The sequence below is a fragment of the Ursus arctos genome, unplaced genomic scaffold (assembly GCF_023065955.2).
Source record: "Ursus arctos isolate Adak ecotype North America unplaced genomic scaffold, UrsArc2.0 scaffold_18, whole genome shotgun sequence".
Classification (NCBI taxonomy): domain Eukaryota; kingdom Metazoa; phylum Chordata; class Mammalia; order Carnivora; family Ursidae; genus Ursus; species Ursus arctos.
Genome location: NW_026622852.1, coordinates 47,454,791 through 47,473,843, shown reverse-complemented (window position 1 = coordinate 47,473,843; position 19,053 = coordinate 47,454,791). Strand labels below are relative to the sequence as shown.

At 39.4% G+C, this 19,053-nt stretch overlaps 2 protein-coding genes across 4 annotated transcripts in view; one reads left to right on the top strand and one right to left on the bottom strand.

The window, feature by feature from the left end:
• CNTRL (centriolin) overlaps positions 1 to 1,036 on the bottom strand; it is an 81,488-nt gene extending 80,452 nt beyond the window's left edge. For 2 of the 3 annotated variants that reach the window (XM_044389563.3, XM_026513881.4), the window contains exon 1: positions 904 to 1,036. The gene's annotated coding sequence lies outside the window, so the exon portion shown is untranslated. The remainder of the gene's footprint in view (positions 1 to 903) is intronic. The other variant, XM_057313729.1, reaches the window with a different exon arrangement.
• LOC123001875 (complement C5-like) lies at positions 776 to 18,830 on the top strand. The gene is made up of 7 exons (XM_057313730.1): positions 776 to 2,292; positions 2,899 to 2,957; positions 13,158 to 13,350; positions 14,960 to 15,092; positions 16,466 to 16,536; positions 17,501 to 17,727; positions 18,635 to 18,830. Exons 2-6 carry the CDS (start codon positions 2,947 to 2,949, stop codon positions 17,651 to 17,653), a joined length of 561 nt encoding a protein of 186 aa, XP_057169713.1. The 5' UTR covers positions 776 to 2,292; positions 2,899 to 2,946; the 3' UTR covers positions 17,654 to 17,727; positions 18,635 to 18,830.
• Positions 18,831 to 19,053: the final 223 nt, after the last annotated feature.

The window sequence follows — 19,053 nt, the reverse complement described above, 5'->3', positions numbered from 1 at the left end:
ATTTACAAATGGCAGTGTTTCACTGAGAATTAAGAGCTTGGATTCTGGGACCAAACAGCCCGAGTTCAAATCCTGCTTCTCCACTTACTGACATTAGGCAAATTACTTAACCTCTCTGATCCTCAGTTTCATCTTCAAACAGAAGATGGCTACCTCATGCAAGTTATTTTAAATTCCGAATTAGTTAATACATGCAAAGGGCTTAGAATTGAATTTGACACATAGTGTAGACTCAAAGGTAACCAGCCGTTATTTTTACAAACGAGAAAACATGCTCAGGAAGATTAAGGAACACACCCAAAGTCACAGAGCGGGTTAAGTAACACAAAGTGGCCGAGTCAAAACTTGAACCCAAGTTTTGACATGAAAATTCACCCACCCTTTAACCATTAGACAACAAAATATTTGCTCTTCCATTTAACATTTCTTCCCAATACTTTAACTTTCCTCATTGTCCACGTACTATACTCCATCCGATACCATGACACTCGTGAGAACACCCAAAACGTCCTTTATGCTCGTCATTCCCTACAGACACCTGGCACACTCCAGCCCCTCCCTCCTCCTCTGGGTGGCGGGACCCCCATCCTTCTCGGCGCCGCATCCCAACGTCCACACCTCCCCAGAAATTCTGGTTCTCTACCCCCAAGCGCCCCCGCCATCCCCACGCGTGACCTTCTCACTACTCATCCAAACCTCCCTCTTTTCAGCCTCCTCTCCACGCCCGTTCCGGGCCGTCCCCTCCTTCTCATCCAATCCCAATTCCCAGGAACACGCCCCCGTCCCCGCATCCATCTCCAGCCGGCCCACCCCACGCTCGGGCCAGGCCTTCCCGCCTTCGCCGCCGGCCCCCACGGCTCCGCCCGATGCCCGAGAACGGCCTCGATCAGGCCTGGCACTCACCGCCGAGGAGCCGAGCGGAGCAGACCCGCGGGACGAGGCGGGGCGGGAGACGCGCTGCTCCTTTCCTTTAGGCGTCCAGCGATGCGGCAGCCATTTTGTTATGTTGTGCCGGTTGCCCAGGGGCCCCGCGCGCGGCGTGGGCGGGGTCTGCTGCGGCCACGCCCCTCCCGGAGCCGTTGAAGAGGCGGGGCAGGGCTTCCCGCCGCTTTTGCCGCCTCTGCCTCGGGTCCTCAGGGACGCGAGGCTTCCTAACGGTGTGGATCCTGGGGGGGCGAGGTTTTCTGCTGCAGCCGCCGACGAGCCCATCTGCCTTCCCCGAGACTAAGCCGCAGCTGCCTCACGCCGAGGCTCGGACGCGCTCCTGCGGGGTGCTGGGCCACAGGCCGACCTGAGGGACAGACTTCGTGCGCAGCCAAGCTGCCGCCCTTCCGATACTGGCAGCGGCTTCTCCTCCTTGCGGGGCCTGTTTCTGAGGCGAATTCTCGCCTTCAGGGACCAGTGAGGCCGGACGTGGATGTAGTGCTGAGCTTGGACGCGGCTGCCACCTGAGGTGAAGGGAGCGAGACAAGCCTGGAAACCCGGGCAGCGAATGTTCCCGTGGGCTGTGGAGAATATTCCTCTGGTGCGGAACAGAGAAAGAAAAGCAAGAAGCGTCTGAGGAGACTTCAGTTAGGGCTTGCCTGAAAGTGCTGCGTTTCACAGCATCCATCCAGCGGTTAAAGAGAACTTAGCAGATACTGTGAATTTAAAAGCAAAAAACAAAAATGATCCTCTGGGTGCCTGGGTGGCTCTGTCGGTGGAGCTCGGACTCTTGATTTCAGCTGAGGTCATGATGTCAGGGTGGTGAGATCGAGCCCCACATGGGGCTCCATGCTCAGCGGAGTCTGCTTGGGACTCTCTCTTCCTTTTCCTCTGCCTCCCCCACTCGCTCTGGAAATAAACAAATAAAATCTTTAAGAAAAAACAAAAACATCGTCAAGGACACCTTCCTCCACCCCAGCCTCTCATTTCCCGGCTTATAGCTTGAACCGTGTCACCACCATCAGAGGCTGCACCATCTCCAGAAGTCTCCAATGCAGTCACTACCTCTCTTTAACCATTACCTTCGAATCTTAACTCATTTGCTCAAAAGACCCTCCGTCCCACCACAATGCTTAACTTCATTATGATACTCAATCCCTCATTCTTAACCATTTAACCAAATCCGTTTCTGACTTTATCAGAGAATTCATGGTCCCATCTTTGTAACAATGTTTTAGAAATTCCCTCTATCCGTGCCTCAGTTTCCTCATCCACAAAATGGGATAATCGTACCTACTTCCTACAGTTTTCCTGATAATTATAAAAGTTAATGCCTGTGAAAGAACTTAGAGAAGTGCGGGCCCCAAAGTAAGTTCTCAATATGTTTTATTTATTTTATTTTTAGGCAAAGGTTTTCCAGAAGTGATATTTCATCCTAGGCCTGAAAGAGGTCAAGAATTTAGTCAAGGTGTAGGACAGTGGGGGAAGAATTTGCTTGGCAAAGGGAACAACTTGGGCAAACCCCAGGAAAAGGGGAAGAAAGAACATGACAATCAGCTGGTTGTTAAGTTGATCATTATAGTTGGTGCAAAAATCTGGAGTGAAGAAGCTAAAAAGAAGAAGGTGGCAGAGGGGCCATATTATAAGCCACATTGGGCACGTCTAGTTTTTCCTCAAGTCAGAAGTGGGTTCACCTCAATAGGGAGTTTGGGTGACTTCCAACAGGGGGCACTATTCACATTCACATTTACATGAATGGTCCTCTGCACCTGTCTCCCACTATTTATGCCCTTGGAGTTGTAGTAAAGCTGAAATTCCTGAGAAGCTGCAGATTTTAAATTTAAAAGGAAGATGTATCCATTTTTTATTGAGGTTAGATGATATTTGTTAGTTTGGAATGTGTACATTGCTGAAGCTCAGTTCTATCATTTTTTGTTTGTTTTGACATTCATTTCTTTTTCTCTTTTCCACCAGAGAACTGGGTTTATTGTGCGACCTCGCTGCTATGCCTCGCAGTCTGTAATGATATTCAGGTGGGTTCCGTTATCAAATCACGGTGTGCTGGTGTAGTTCATTCTCAATGTTATCAAAAATATACACAAAAGGGGTGCCTGGGTGGCACAGCGGTTAAGCGTCTGCCTTCGGCTCAGGCATGATCCCGGCGTTATGGGATCGAGCCCCACATCAGGCTCCTCTGCTATGAGCCTGCTTCTTCCTCTCCTGCTCCCCCTGCTTGTGTTCCCTCTCTCGCTGGCTGTCTCTATCTCTGTCAAATAAATAAATAAAATCTTAAAAATATATATATATATATATATATATGCAAAATATACAAAAATATTAAAATCCATAAAAAACATACACAAAACCCAGAGGATAGTGCAAAACACTTTTCCTGTGGGTAGTCTCTCAGTCCATATCCAGTTCACCTTGATGGGTACTCTCCAATCACTTACTGACAAATTTTCCTCCTTCATCCAGATATAGTACCCTCTACTAATGTCTAGCATGAGGGTGTTGGACAGACCTCAGGCCTTAGAGATGTCAGAGGGGAAACCTTTCTCTAGGTAGTTACACTGTTAACTGCCTCTCTTCGCATGCTACAAGAAACTCCCTCCCCAAAGCAAGAGTGAGAATAGGAAAGGAGTGAGGGTACCTCATTCATTCCACACTAATTTGTATTTAACTCTTAATATGAAGAAGTTGTTTCTCTTCTGTTGCCTTTACAATACAAATATTAGCCATGGTAGAGTGGCTTAGCTGTCCCTCAGTCCTTTCCCAATGATAGCAAAGTTATTTTGTTTGGTTAAACTTGCCTCATGTTTTGAAACCCAGTTTAATGATTTTGCAAATTTGCTTTAGAGGATAATCAGAGGCAGGGATGACAGCTTCCATTACTGCCATTTTTTTCTGTGATTTAAAACTTAACTAAAGAGAGGCCTGGATGGCTCAGTTGGTTAAGCGTCTACCTTCGGCTCAGGTCATGATCCCGGGGGTCCTGGGATCAAGTCCTGAATCGGGCTCCCTGCTCAGCGGGGAGCCTGCTTCTCCCTCTACCTGCTGTTCCCCCTGCTTGTGCGCGTGCCCTTTCTCTCTCACAAATAAATAAATAAAATCTTAAGAAAAAGTTAACTAAATTACAAATGTATTTTAAAATAAATGCTTGTGAAATCTTATTTACATTGATGTAGATGTAACTGGAGCATATCATGCTAAGCGAAATAAGTCAATCAGAGAAAGAATTATCATATAGTTTCACTCATGTGGAATTTAAGAAACAAAACAGAGGATCATAGGGGAAGGGAGGGAAAAATAAAATAAGATGAAATCAGAGAGGGAAACAAACCATAAGAGACTCTTAACTATAGGAAACTGAGGGTTGCAGGAAGGGAAGGGGTTTGGGAGATGGAGTAACTGGGTGATGGGCATTAAGGAGGGCATGTGATATAAGGAGCACTGGGTGTTATATGCAATGGATGAATAACTGAACTCTACATTTGAAACTAATGATACGCTATATGTTAACTAATTGAATTTAAATAAGTAAAAAAATAACAAAAAATAAAATAAAATAAAATAAATGCTTGTTTTTTTAATGTCACAGAGTAAGGTATAATTTGCAATATAAAATCATGTACTATGTCTAGATGCAAATTTTATATTAGATACTTACAAATATTGATGTGTGAAAATAACCTAAATGTATAAAATAATATAGGATGACCTGTCTGCAAAATACCAAATTCCTTGGGCTTGGTTTGCAAAACCATTGATAATCTCTTCTCAATGTACTTGGTTCAATTTTGTTTTTATTGTTATTCATCTCTCCTTACTTTCCATTCTATTTGTTTTGTCTATATATATTAAAGCCCTATTATGTGCCAGATTTGTGGGAGTGCAGTGGTGAATGAGATAGACACAGTTTTTACCCTGAAGGAGATTGCAGTCTAGTGGGAAATACAGAAAAGTAAGACACTCTGATAATGGAATAAAATTAGAGACTTGGTGGTGTTCCATGTGAATCCGTGAATGGGTTGGGTCTGGATGGGAAGGCCTACAATATCCAGTGATTTATAACAACCCTATCCAGGTTAACCTTGGGCTGTTTCCAGTGCCAATGTTTGTAATGACACCAAGACTTGAAGAATTTGAGGCCTGCCCTGTGAGTTCAGATGTAAAGGCCAGGACCAGACTTTTGTGCTCAGGTCCAAACCAGACCCCACTCAGGCAAAACTTGAACCCCTCTGTCTCTGAACTGTACCACCTGAATGGAGACTGTTATCTATCATTCACCTCTTTAGGGTTGGAGTGGCTCTCCCAGGTGACCAGAGAATATTTAAGACCAGAACAGCCTCCAAATGCTACTGGCTTGCATCTAGCTTTGAAATATTTTAAGCTTTAAATTCCTGTAAATTCCTTCCTAATTTTAAAGTTTTTGTAAGTTAACATTTCGAATTTCTACAAAAGGGAAACCCTTTCTTTCAGAAGCATTCCAGCTAATAAATATAGATGAAATGCCCAAGTTAGGAAATTGCCATTTTGCAACCCGTAACATATTTGATTCAGACACAGATCATCAAGAGATGTTAAAACCATTATATGAAATATAGTTGGGGAATAAGATATTCACTTGGTCTCAAAATATCACCCTATAGATATCATCAAAAGGGAATAAATTCAGGATAACAGCAGAAAGGAAAATGAACTAGAGATAAATTTCTGGAAGAAGGAAAATACCATATTTGTATTGATAGGTGAATCAGAGATGAGGATTGACAGTCCATATAAAACTTAACCAGATTCTTTTCAACAGATTTATGGAATGTAAGAACTAGAGAGAATCTCAGGGTTCAGTCATATCATCTAGCTTACCTCCTTCAATTTACAGTTAACATTATCATCATCTTTCAGTCTTAAAAGATAAAGTTATTTTCTTACGTAGAAATGGCCAGGCTCTACTGTTAAGTCATTGGCTCAGGGCTGCCTGGCAAGGGCACAGCCTCGGCTCGAAAGCTAACGTGGGTCTTGAAAGCATTAACAACTGGAAGCTATTAACTAATATGCTCCTTGTAGCTGGAGGTCCTGGCCTTTCGTCATTATTTCTTTTTTTTCCCCTTTTATGTCCTTTCCAGATATAATAAACTCTTTATTAGTATTAATGCTAACCACCACTATAACCAATCAAAACCATACTACTGAGTTCTTGTCTTCTCAATGCCCCATGGAGACTTAAGCATTTTTAGCCAGCCTCTTATTAGGGTTTCCTAGTGGCTCAAGCATAGCCTATTGAGGCTGAACCCAAGGAAAGAAAGGCAATGTCTGTTGTCAGAATTATCTTCCCATCTCCATGTAGCTTGACGCAGGAACTTGAACGCCTCTTAAATACTTCTTGTAATAATTTCTGAGGCCCTCCTTAGTAATTATGCCTTAGGTGGCCTTCACTTAGGGTAATGCTTAGGTACCAGGTGGTACTCTAAAAAGGTGAAAGAAAAGAGACCAAACTGAATCTTAGCAGATGGTCTCATAGAAGAGAATCTACTTCTAGCACAGTGGTTTAGCCTTGGCTGTATATTTAATTATCAGAGGAGCTTAAAAATACTCATGCCTGCCCACCGCACCCCACTCAGAGACCTTGATTTAATCAGCCCATGGTATGGCCTAGGACTCAAGATTTTTAAAAGCTCCCCGAATGACTTTAATGTGCAGACAAGACTCAGAACGACTACCCTAGTTGGTGGTGGAAACTAAAGAAAGAAGCATCATTTGACAAAATCAGCATGTGAGTTCTTAAATTTGTTCAGTTCCTTTGTTCGGTAAATATGGCAAATATGACTCAGCCCTGCTGCCAGACATGACTACATTTTATTAAGGGAATCCAGACAAGTAGAGTATAAAAAGAAATTGGTGGAATTGTATAGGAAGTGTCGAAACTCAGTAAGAATAGGATCTTCAATGCACACACAGAAAGAAGCCTTTATTCTCTTCAAAGTAGATTAAGGAAGATATCTTAGAAAAAAGGGTTTGTAAACTGAGACCTGAGGACAACTAATGGGAATTACTCACATGAGGAAGTTGGGAAGAGCATCTAAGGCAAAGGAAATAGGTAGCCTGTCAAAGACCAAAGATACTTGAGAGAACAACATCAGGAAACCAGAAATTCATCAGTAGGGCTAGAGCACAGTTGGAACAATAAAACTAGGTGCCACAGCCAAAGAGGCTAGATGAGCCATATTAGGTGTTAAATCTGTAGATCAGTTTGGGGCATATAGCAACATTAATGTTATTAAGTCTTCTGACTCATAAACATGGGATGTCTTTCTATTTATTTAAGTTTAATTTCTTTCCACATGTTTTGTAGTTTCCAAAATATAAATTTTATGCTTCTTTCAGTCTTTTTCTAAGTACTTTATTTTCTTAGATGCTATTTTAAATGGAAGTGTTTTCTTAATTTCATTTCAGTTTAATCATTGCTGCTGTATAGAAATACAATTGACTATTGTATATAGATCCAGTATCTTACAACCTGGCTGAACTTATTTCTTAATCTTAATGTTTTATTTTTTGTTTTTTTTTAATGGATTCCTTTGGATTTTCTATATACAACATCATGTCATTTGCAAATAGAGATAGTGTCACTTTGTCCTTTACTTCCTTTTATTTATTTTTCTTACCTAACTGTCCTGATTAGAACTTCTGGTATAATGTTGAATGGAAGTGGGAAGAGTAGGCATCCTTGTTTTTTTCCTGATCTTAGGAGGAAAACATTCAGTCTTTTACTGTTGAAATATGATGTTAACTGTGGATTTTTCTTAGATGCTGTTATCAGGTTGAAGAAGTTCTCTTCTATTTCTAGCATGTTGAGTGTTGTTTTGTTTTGTCTTAAATCATGAAAGAGTATTGAATTTTGTAACATGCTTTTTCTGCATCTATTGAGATGACCATGTGGGTTTTATTCTTCATTCTGTTGTTATGGTGTTTTACATTAATTAATTTTGGGATATTAAACCAACCTTACATTCCTGGGATAAATCCCACTTCCTCATGGTGTATAATCTTTTTATATGCTGGACTTAGTTTGCTAGTATATTGTTGAGGATTTTTGCATATATTTTCATAAATGATATTGGTCTCTAATTTTCTTATGATGTCTTTGGTTTGGGTATCAGGATAATACTGGTCTGATAGAATGAATTGGGAGGTGTTCCCTCCTCTTCTATTTTTTGTAAGAGTTTGAGAAGAATTGGCATTAATTCTTCTTTATATGTTTGATCGAAATTCACCAATGAAGCCGTTGGACTTGGGCTTCTCTCTGTGGGTAGTTTTTATTTATTTATTTATTTATTTATTTATTTATTTTTTAAGATTTTATTTATTTATTCAACAGAGATAGAGACAGCCAGCAAGAGAGGGAACACAAGCAGGGGGAGTGAGAGAGGAAGAAGCAGGCTCATAGCAGAAGAGCCTGATGTGGGGCTCGATCCCATAACGCTGGGATCACGCCCTGAGCCGAAGGCAGACGCTTAACCTCTGTGCCACCCAGGCGCCCCTGTGGGTAGTTTTTAAATTGCTAATCGAATTCCTTTACTTATTAGAGGTCTTTTCTGATTGTCTATCTCTTCTTCAGTCAATTTTAGTAGTTTACGTATTTCTAGGAACTTTTCTATTTCATCTGTTTTTTAATTTTATCTGTTGGCATACAGTTGTTCATAGTATTCCCTTATAATCCTTTCCATTTGTGGAATATTAGGAATAATGTCTTCTCTTTCGTTCAGTATTTTAGTAATTTGAGTCTTTTTTCTTAGAGAGCTTAGCTAAAGATTTGCTAATTTTGTTGATCTTTTTAAAGAACCAACTTTTGGTTAGGTTGATTTTCTCTATTGTTTTTCTATTCTCTAATTCCCACTCTAATCCTTATTATTTCCTTTCTTCGACTTGCTTTGCATTTAGTTTCCTCTTCTCTTCCTACTGTCTTAAGGTGAAGGTTAGCTTGTAATTTGATATCTTTCTTCCTTTTTTTAAGGTTTTATTTATTTGAGAGAGAGAGAGAGTGCACGCCCTCAATTGCATAAGCTGGGGGAGAGGCAGAGGGAGAGCAGGTTCCCTGCTGAGCAGGGAGCCTGACAAGGGACTGGATCCCAGGAGCCTGGGATCATGACCTGAGCCCAAGGCAGATGTTTAACCAGCTGAGCCAGTCAGGCACCCCAAGATCTTCCTTCTTTTTTAACATAGGTGTTTATAGCTACAGAATTTCCTCTAAGCACTGCTTTCCTTGCATCCCAAATATTATGGTATGTTGTGTCTTCATTTTCATTCATCTCAAAGTTTTTTTTTCCAATTTCCTTTGTGATTTTCTTTCTTTGAACCATTGGTTATGTATTAAGTTTAAGATGCCAATTAGATATACAAGTGGTGATATGAGTAAGGCAGTTAGATCTACAACTCTAAGGCTTAGAAGAGTGGTTCAGGGAATGAAATTTAGGTGTGTTGATGTATATAGGCAGTATTCAAATCCATGTGATTGCATGAGATTGCTTAGTGAATGAATGTACGTTAAAAAATAGAAAAAAGCCAGAACCCTGGGGCACTCCCACATTCAGATATCAATTGAAGCTATAAATTCGGAAGTCATCAGTAGAGAGATGGTCTTTGAAATAATGACTTTCTTGTTTGTGAACTAAGGGAACTTAAAGTAGCCAAACAGCTCAAGTGAAGAGCCTGCTGAATTCTGTATCTTTGATAGGGACACAAGTAAGTACTTTCCACATTCTCCCTTTAATGCTAAAGCATACAGCAATCTGGTGAGTCTCAACCCGGGACCCTTTTGCCCTGCTTCCCACCAGGGTACATTTGGTAGTGTCAGGGACATTTTGTTGTCCTGGCTGGAAACCTTCTACTGACATCTAGTGGGTGGAAGCCAGCCATACTGCTAAACAGCTTACAATGTACAAGGCAGCTAGCTGCCCTTTACAGTCATTCTGCCCAAAATGTCAGTAGTGCTGTGGTTAAGAAACATTGAGATAACTCCACTTGTATAATTTTTCTTCCCATTTGTCACAAGGTTGAGGGAAAAAACTAAAATTTCAGTATTAGGGAATATCAAATGTTTGTGGCCTGTTTAAGAAGGACTGATATAGTGTGAAATTTGAGCAGACACTTTTTTGGCTCCAAATCTTTGTCACTGTGTTTGTTTCTTCTTGGTGATAATGTGAGTCCGTGCGTGAGACTGAGTACAAAACAAGTAACACAAGTTCTTTTGTGGCCTAACTATTGAAGCCTATGTGAAAAGAAGACATGTTAAACATGCCGTTGAAATGAAGTATTTTTTTTTTCTTTTGGATGGCTTCAGTTACTGAGATAGTTGGCCAAAAATTAAAACAGAGCTAAAATCACTCTCATCTCTGGGGCGCCTAGGTGGCTCAGTTGTTAAGCGTTTGCCTTTGGCTCAGGTCCTGATGCCAGGGTCCTAGGACCCTACTTTGGGCTCCCTGCTCCGCTGGGAGCCTGCTTCTTCCTCTCCCACTCCCCCTGCTTGTGTTCCCTCTCTCGCTGGCTGTCTCTCTCTCTGTCAAATAAATAAATAAAATCTTTTTTTAAAAAAATTACTCTCATGTCTGATAAGAGTGTTTTTGACACTGTTGGTCTGAAAATATTCTGGACTGGATCTATGCAACTGCAATCTTAAGATCCTTTTACATTTAATCATACTTTTCAGTACATTGTTGCTTACTAATTTTCCTATCAGTGCTCCTGCTTGACATGGTTTAGAATTCAGTTAATGGTTTAAATATTAGCTTACTGGTCTCTGTTCAGAAGAATATGTGGCAATAGCACATATGTCTGCAACATCACTTCCATGAGAATGTTCATTAACTACTCACACAAGTCCATCAGTCCCAACAAAATTATAAAGTCAAGCATTGCAGTTGTAAAGCTCCTGCTTAACACATTATCAAAATCTAAAACTTTTATGGTAGATCAGTTTTTAAAGTTGCTGTCGTGAATGAATGTTTGACATTTCAGTATTTCATGAATTTCTGCTTGCATTTTACCTTAGAGAACAATTTCACTAATACTTTGCATAAAACGTACTACCAATCTATTCTTTTCATGGAACAAAGAGCATTAGTAGGTCATAAAGAGATGGCCAACATCCCCAGGGTCAGAGCAGCAAGGTCAAATGTCCTTGTTTGTTTCCCATTGCATACAAAATGAAGTTCAGATTCATTAACATGGCATTCAGGGCCATACACAATCGACCCTGAACCTACCTTTCAATAATATCTTCTTTGGCCCACCTAATCATTCATTCATTCATTTGGCAACAACTTGTTGAGAGTCTAAGCATTTGTTGAGAGTCTTAGTCATTTAGGCACTGTAATAAATTCTGGGGTATATCCCCATTGTATATGTTAGACCCACTACCTGTCCTCATGGAACTTAAAGCCTCGAAAGAAGAACAGTGAAGAGGCAATTACAAAACCCAATAACCTAACCCCTAGCCATCCCAACTATACCTAGAGACTTGTAGCTTAGGATGGGACCAGGCATGCAATTGAATGCAGATTTGAGAAAGCCTAAGACAGCAATAGCTTCATAGCTCCCTTGGCCATGTCATCGACACTGGTGGATCATTTCTAGTCCTAGAGTCCCTGGGAACATCTCAGCATTTGGGAAGTTGCCTTGGGATTTTAGACCTGCTCTGAAGTGGATCAGTACAGGCCTCATGGGCCTCAATTCTAACCAGACCCATTCCAGGGAAGCTTCAGAACCATTTCCATATCTGAGACATTCTACACGAGGTCCAGGACGATAGTCCCTTCCCATGCTCTGTAAATTTAGAATGTAGAACCTGAGACAGGAATGCAGTCTCATGCAAGTGGGTTTATTGCAAGACTTCTCTAGAGAGAAACCTGTAAGCCGTGAGGGAAGCTGCACAGGGCAGGGCAGGAACTAAGCAAAGACGTGGTGTCAACTGAGGTCTAGCTTTAGCCTTATCCCACGGGGTGGGGGTGGGGGGCTCTCTAGCATGCATGGTACCACAAAGTTGTCCCACCTTGAAGCAAGGGAGCGAGGCAGTTGTGCCCCCAGAATCAGTCTGTTATTGACTATGGACCAATCCTAGAGAGAGGACCTAACTTCCCAAGCATTTCTGGACAAGCTGTCTGCCATGGCTGAGGTCAATTACCTGGAGAAGCGGGAAACTTTAGCAGGCAACACTCACAGTATTTATAGGATGGGTGCACCAAGCCCAGTAAAGGGGGTCTGGTCACGGCATCAGCTGCATCTACTACACCCAGAAAATGTGCAAGACCAGAGCAGCTTCCAAGTGTTTCGTGTCTGTGTCCAGCTTTGAAACATTTTTCTAGACGCTCCCATTTGGGGGTCTTCTCTGATTTACTCATCAAAATCTGCTTTATACTTCAAATCCCAAAATTACCTATGGACCTTAAAAGGTTGTGATTTAAATTATCAGACTTCCTTCTCAGTGATCCCACTATCTAATGTTAATAATTAACCTGAAGACTAATTTAACCAAATTCTTCAAGCTGAGTTTACAAAAAGGAGGGCAGTTTCAAGAAAGGTTCTGTCGACGGTTTAATGCTACCCCAGCCATGAACATTTTTAATCTGTATTTTTTTCTACTTGGGAAAAAGTTGGGTACAGGAGCAAACATAAGTGATCCCATTTTCATTTGTAATGTATTCTGATTATAATTTAATAGAAAACAGAACTCAATCACTGCCACATGAAATTTTCTACTTCTGAAAACTGCAATTGAATTTCTTCTTTTCTCTATTGTCCAGTGCCGTTACTCTGCTTTCTACATGAGTACTTTGTGAGCAATGTATGACTTGTATTCTAAAACTTTGTATTTTTCCCAAGCTGGTAGCCTTGCTCTAGGGAAGAGTAACTTACTGATTGATATTTTGGTTAAAAATTGATTCTTTGAAGGACTGAAGCATAATCCCTCTTTGCATTTCTTATAGAGGACTCTATTAAACATCCCCAGGCTGCAACTGATCAAAACCACTTCCATGTGCCCCCTTGAAATCTTATCCTTGGGATGCTTTCAGGAAGCTATCCTAGCTTTATCATAGATAATAAAATTTTGAGAAATAAAAAATATGTTGTTAGGTGTAAGAAACATTGCTAATTCAATTGATTCTCCTAATGAGAAAAGTGTTTTTAAAATTATGTTTTATTAACAGATTGACTATATTTTACTGTTTCAACAGGTGTGTTGTCTCAGCATCTACGTTATTCTATGTTGGAACCTCTGAAAATGTAGTAATTCAAGTTCATGGATACACAGACTCATTTGCTGTGACCACTGCTATTAAAAGTTATCCTGACAATAGTTTTACATATTCTTTTGGCCAAGGTAATTTATCTCCAGGAAATAAACTCCAAAGTTCTGCAAACTTAATGGTATGTATTCTTATAATAGTTTCTTTTACATGCCAAATATTTCTTTGTAGAACACACATTGATCCTTTTTACATATGTGGGTGTAAAAATGTGTTACCTCATACTATTAAGTGCATTTACTAGTTGATAAGAGATTAATGCCATATGTTTATAAAGGTAAGTAAGTGGGAAATGTTAAATACAGAATCTGCTTTTGATTTGGGGGCAATGTAAAGAAATGTAAATGTTTGAATGAAGCAGATAAAGGTTAAGGTGAACGGATTTGATGACATGAGTTGAAAATGAAGTTAACCAACATATATACCTGTTTAAAAATTGCAAGATGAATACAGTAGTCCCCTCTTATCAGCTGTTTCACTTTCCATGGTTTCAGTTAACCATGGTCAACTGTGGTCCAGAAGCAGATGATGTATCATTAGAAGGTCAACAGTAGCCTCACACTATGTTGCAATGCCTGCGTCATTCACCTCACTTCATCTCATCACATAGGCATTTTATCATCTCATATCATCACAAGAAGAGTAAGTACACTAAAGTAAGATATTTTGAGAGAGAAAAATAGACCACATGCACCTAACTTTTATTATGGCATATTGTTATAATTATTCTATTTTATTATTATTAATTTCTTGCTATGCCTAATTTATAAATTAAACTTTATCATAGGTATTATGTATAGAAAAAACGTATATATAGTGTTTGGTACTATCAGTGGTTTCAGGCACCCACTATGGGTCTTGGAATGTATCCCCCATGGATAAAGGGAGACTACTGTACTAGAAAGAGATAATTTATATACTTAAATTTTATTTATTCAGAGGAAAAAGAGAGGAAGAGAAAGACATAGACATAGGTTTGACTCTGTTGATCTAAAACATTCAAAGAAGTGAATGGAGAAAAATTTGAACATTTGTTTTCCTAAATTATGTACAACATTCTAACCTCTTTGTTTTCTACAAAAATTAGTTTTTTCCTAAAGTATGTACCTATCATAGGCTTTTAGTACTTTCTGTTTGGACTTTAATCAAAGTTTTTTTCAAACAAATTTGTGAACAATATATAAAGAAAACTACAGACGTGTCCGCAATTACTATAAAACTTACTGACCATAAGCAAAATATTTGAAGAGTGCTACATACTAATTATATAATGACCAATGGACATGAAAAACATTAGCAAAAGAAAGGTTTCAAAGTATAAGTCCATATAGAACTATAAATATGAGATATTTTGTTCATTTATACTACCATGTGGTGAGTCATTTAATCCTCCCATTCTCCCACCCCTCCATTGCTGATAAGCTTTTGATCTTTCTTAATGACTTGGTTATTTTGTCTATTAAAAATGGAATTTTTTTGGTGATTGTCATTTTTAATAGACATTAAATATGGATCAATTTTTTGAAGTAATTATCTCAAACTGTATTTGATAAGAAGCCAAAATACAGATGTGTTCCTTGAAAAATATATTTACTGTTTTATTTTACAAAATTTTCATGTTTGTTACATGTAAACAATTCAAATCACTTTCATAGCTAACTAAAAGACAAATTCTTTTGCTATTTTAAGATTATTATATAATATTTCCTTTGTTAACTTTTTTTTAACAGGTACAACCAAAAGATTTATCTGGAGGACCAAATTCAGTTTCATACGTATATTTAGAAGTTGTATCTGATCATTTTTCAAAAGCAACAAAAATTCCACCATGTTATGACAATGGATTTCTCTTCATTCAGACAGGTGTGTTTGCAATTCCGATGAGTCAGGTATAATAAAAGGGGAATTTTAATTTCTGGGAACAAAGTAGGATGACCAATTAATGGTATTGAGACCAGTGGCTTATCTTTGGCGGACAAATTGAAGTTAATTCCCAACTTTATACCATGCACAAAAATAAAAGAGTTGACAAACTAAAGGTTAAATTGTACATTATAAAAACAAAGAATCAGCAGAATATGAGCATAATTTGGTGGTAAGAAGGACCTTTCTTAGAATGATGCCAAGTCTTCTTTCAAAATGGTTTTTAAAAAAACTTGAAGTGAACTTAAAGTTAATACAAGAACCTGAATTTTAACTTGAAAAAAATCTCATTTTTATTCTCAATATCATCTTTTACAAATAATATTTCAATTTCATGTTAACAAGGAAAATTGTGAACCAGATTGCAAAAATCCACCTAGCAATGTTTGTCTCCCATGTTTCCATTGGAAATGGTTTCAGTCTTCTTCCAGTAAATTTCCTCTTACAAATTATCTCAAGGGAAGGAAGGCAGGTGGGCTAACAGGTATACCGAATGCAGCAGCACCTTATGGATTGCCATTAAATATGATGGCAATGGTAATGATGCTAATTAGGTGACTGAAGATGGAGGTCACCTCCATAATTTTAGCAACAGGACAAGCTCCCTGCCAGTACACATTAACTGCTCCTTAGACACTCAGAACTCTTTCTTGGATGCCTGATCAGAAAATCACTATGTATCCAAGGAGGGATGTCCTGCCTATGAGACTCTCACCCTTCTATGCACTCAAGTACTTACTGCTTTGAGGTATGCAGATTCTTGCCTGTGTCTTATCTATTAGAGAATGCTTCATTGGGTCTGTTGACACAATTTACTGCTTACATATTCTTACTCTATTCTATAATAATCTCAGATATCAGAAAGCTGCATCTTTCTTATCTATCAGTAGTTTAAAAATATAAAAGGCTTAGTGAAAATACTTAATGAGTTCAAACATATTTTAAATGCATAAGAGAAATATTTAAAAGAAACCACTCAGGAAATTTTTGATGAAAAGAACATTTTTTTCACTTTAATATAAAGTTCACATCCAATATTCTAATTCATCTTCTTTTTTTTTTCTTTTTAAAAAGTAAGTTTTACTATATCCAATGTGGGGCTTGAACTCATGACCGCAAGATCAAGAGCCACATAACTGAACCAGCCAGGAGCCCCTAATTCATCTTTTCCTTTAAACTTGGATTTTATGTTTGGGCTTTTAAATTTTTATTTTACATTTCATGACCCTCATGTTACAAGGTTATTAATAATATTGTCAGATCATTTAGAGTTGCACAGAGTTTCTAATAATGACAACTTTTTTTTCTTATAGTAAAAGTTAGAATTGATTCATTGGATGAAGACCTAAAATCATCACAAAGAGAAGCTACCTTACCTTTTATAGTGAGTATGCCTTTAATTTAAATCAAAATTTAACCTTGGCATTTTCATTATATGAATAGTTTTCATCAATATAACACAAGTCAAGTGTGGCATTAATTTATTCAATATTAAATAGCAGCAGACATTTATTTAGCACCTTTTGTGGGAACAACCTGGTAATTTTATACTTCTGTTATCCCAATTGATAATTTTTGTGTGTAAATTAAATGTTAATTGAAATACATTTTAGATGGCTCCATTAAAGGACGCCCTTTAGTGACTCCATCTCCAAAGTGGATGTAGTTAATTAGTTTGTATCCTCTTGCCATCTGCGAAGAGAATAGGCAGATGCAGATGTAGTGAGGGTTACAGAAGTGTAAATTGTGGTGCCTATGAGAAGTGCATGGCATGCATTATATCTTTACAACCTTCCTATACAATCCACATAATTCTTATCTCCTTTTATGGATGAAAAACCTGAGGATTAGAGAAGTTAAGTAACACTGAGATCATACTGATGCTAAGGAGTTGAATCAGGATTCAAGCTCAGGTGTCTGTTTCCAGAACCTCAGCATTTAGACTCTCTTGGTTTGTTTAGGGGGGTTAGGGGGAGTGTCCCTCCATGAGCATTTGAGTTCAGCAGGCCTGACAAGGATGGGTAATACAATAAACAAAGTAAGGGATGATGTAGGACCAGTAGTAGGCCAGTTTGAACAGGAGGCAAAGCCAGAGAAGATTACTAAATTATTCTGGAGGGACTTGGGGAAGGGGTGAAGGCTGGTCCTGAGCCTGTTTTTATAAGATGTCGTGAAGCTTGAGAGATGTATAAGGTAAATGGATACATTACACATGTCAAACACTAAAGGCCAGACCTGGCACTAAGTGGGTACTAGAAAAGCGCTAACATTTACCAGCATCACCATCATCATCATTGATGCCGAGTTAAGCATCGGTGTTTTACATTTTTTGACACTGTCTTTTCTAGGTCAGAACTAAGGCCTTCCAGAAGAATATCGGGCCAGAAGAGATGATCAAGCAGTGGCCTACTCATCACATAGCCGAAGTCTCCTTTCCCTTAGCTGGGCAGGCAGTTACAAGAGTTTGCTTGTGGGAGAACATCTTGGCTTACTATTTATAACTATGTAACCTTAGCCAAGTTAAATGGAGACAATTTCTCTCTGATCTGCTCTTACAAGAATTGAATGAGATCAGGTAGGTAAAGCACTTAATTTAGGAGGAACTCTTTTATAAACGGTAAAAGCTCTTTTTCCCAAAGCCACACTCTGACCTAGGCTACACAGAAATTATAATCCTTTAATGATGGCAAAATGAGTTTCTGAAAATTGAACTCTTTTGGGAAGTCCAAAAGACTGGAAGAGATGGGGTTTCTATTCTGTGGTCCAGTAGCCTTGTCACTTCATGATGCTGCCTTTTGGTTCTAGCCCTGGCTCTGCCCCTTAGCAGCTGTGCCCAGTGGGACAAATCTCTTCCCCTCTCTGTATTGCCACTTCGTTCTTTCTAAATGACAGAGAAGGACAGGACCAATTCTAAAGTCCAATTCAGTGGTTTTTGAAAAAACAGGAGGGCAACCTAAACGGAAGCTGTTGCTCTTCTATTCACCTGCTCAGGCTTTGTACTGACTGGCTTGACTGACTTGGCTAAGTGAGTGTCCAGTGGAAAGTGGTAGTTTTGAAACCAATCCTATCCCATGAAAACATGGTCTCAATAAAGAAGTCCCAGGGATGTTACTGGAGAAGAGGTGAGATTTAGGTGGTCATGATGACTGTCTTCAAATATTCAAGAAAGTGGTGATTATGTGACTTTTTCTGCACAAGGGGATTAATTCTGAATACCCATAAGGGTACCAGTAATAGGAGTCACTTTCATTTAGAAGTTGTCAGGAAGGTTTCCAGCAATTAGAGCTCTCTGAAATGATACAGGCTGCCTGAGGAAGAAGCAGCTTCCCATTCTGGTAACTGTACCAGCAGGAGCTGGTCGACCACCAGTGCTCGAAGGGGTGGAGCAGGGGGCACCAGGGAGGAAGCTGGACCAGAGCCTAAGTCCAGCGCCGAGACTTTGAATCTGTACTTGGCTAAGAGCAGTTGTATTATTATCTCAGCATCCACATTCAAACACCCAATGGTCCAGAAGTGCTATTATGATGGAGCCCGTAAAAAGGAGGAGGGCTGTGAGTGGAGAGCTGCGAAGATTACGCTTAGTGAGAATTGTTCCAGAGCTTCCTCTCAGTGTCCTCAACTGGCAAATCAACTGTGAAATGAGACTTCTCACACCTGTGTAACGGTTGGAAGACAATGGTATGTGTAAGCACTCCTATTTTTTAAATTTTATTTATTTTATTTTTTTATTATTAACATATAACATATTATTTGTTTCAGGGGTATAGGTCTGTGATTTGTCAGTCTTACACAATACACAGCGCTCACCACAACATATACCCTCCCCAATGTCCATCACCCAGCTATCCCATCCTTCCTACCCCTCTCCATTCCAGCAACCCTCAGTTTGTTTCCTGAGATT

What these genes read in the sequence shown, in the direction of transcription:
- LOC123001875 (XM_057313730.1), top strand. An exon ending in ATTTCTCTTCATTCAGACAG is followed by an intron (nt 15,093 to 16,465) that starts GTGTGTTTGCAA and finishes TTTTTCTTATAG; the next exon opens with TAAAAGTTAGAATTGATTCA. An exon ending in AAGCTACCTTACCTTTTATA is followed by an intron (nt 16,537 to 17,500) that starts GTGAGTATGCCT and finishes TGTCTTTTCTAG; the next exon opens with GTCAGAACTAAGGCCTTCCA.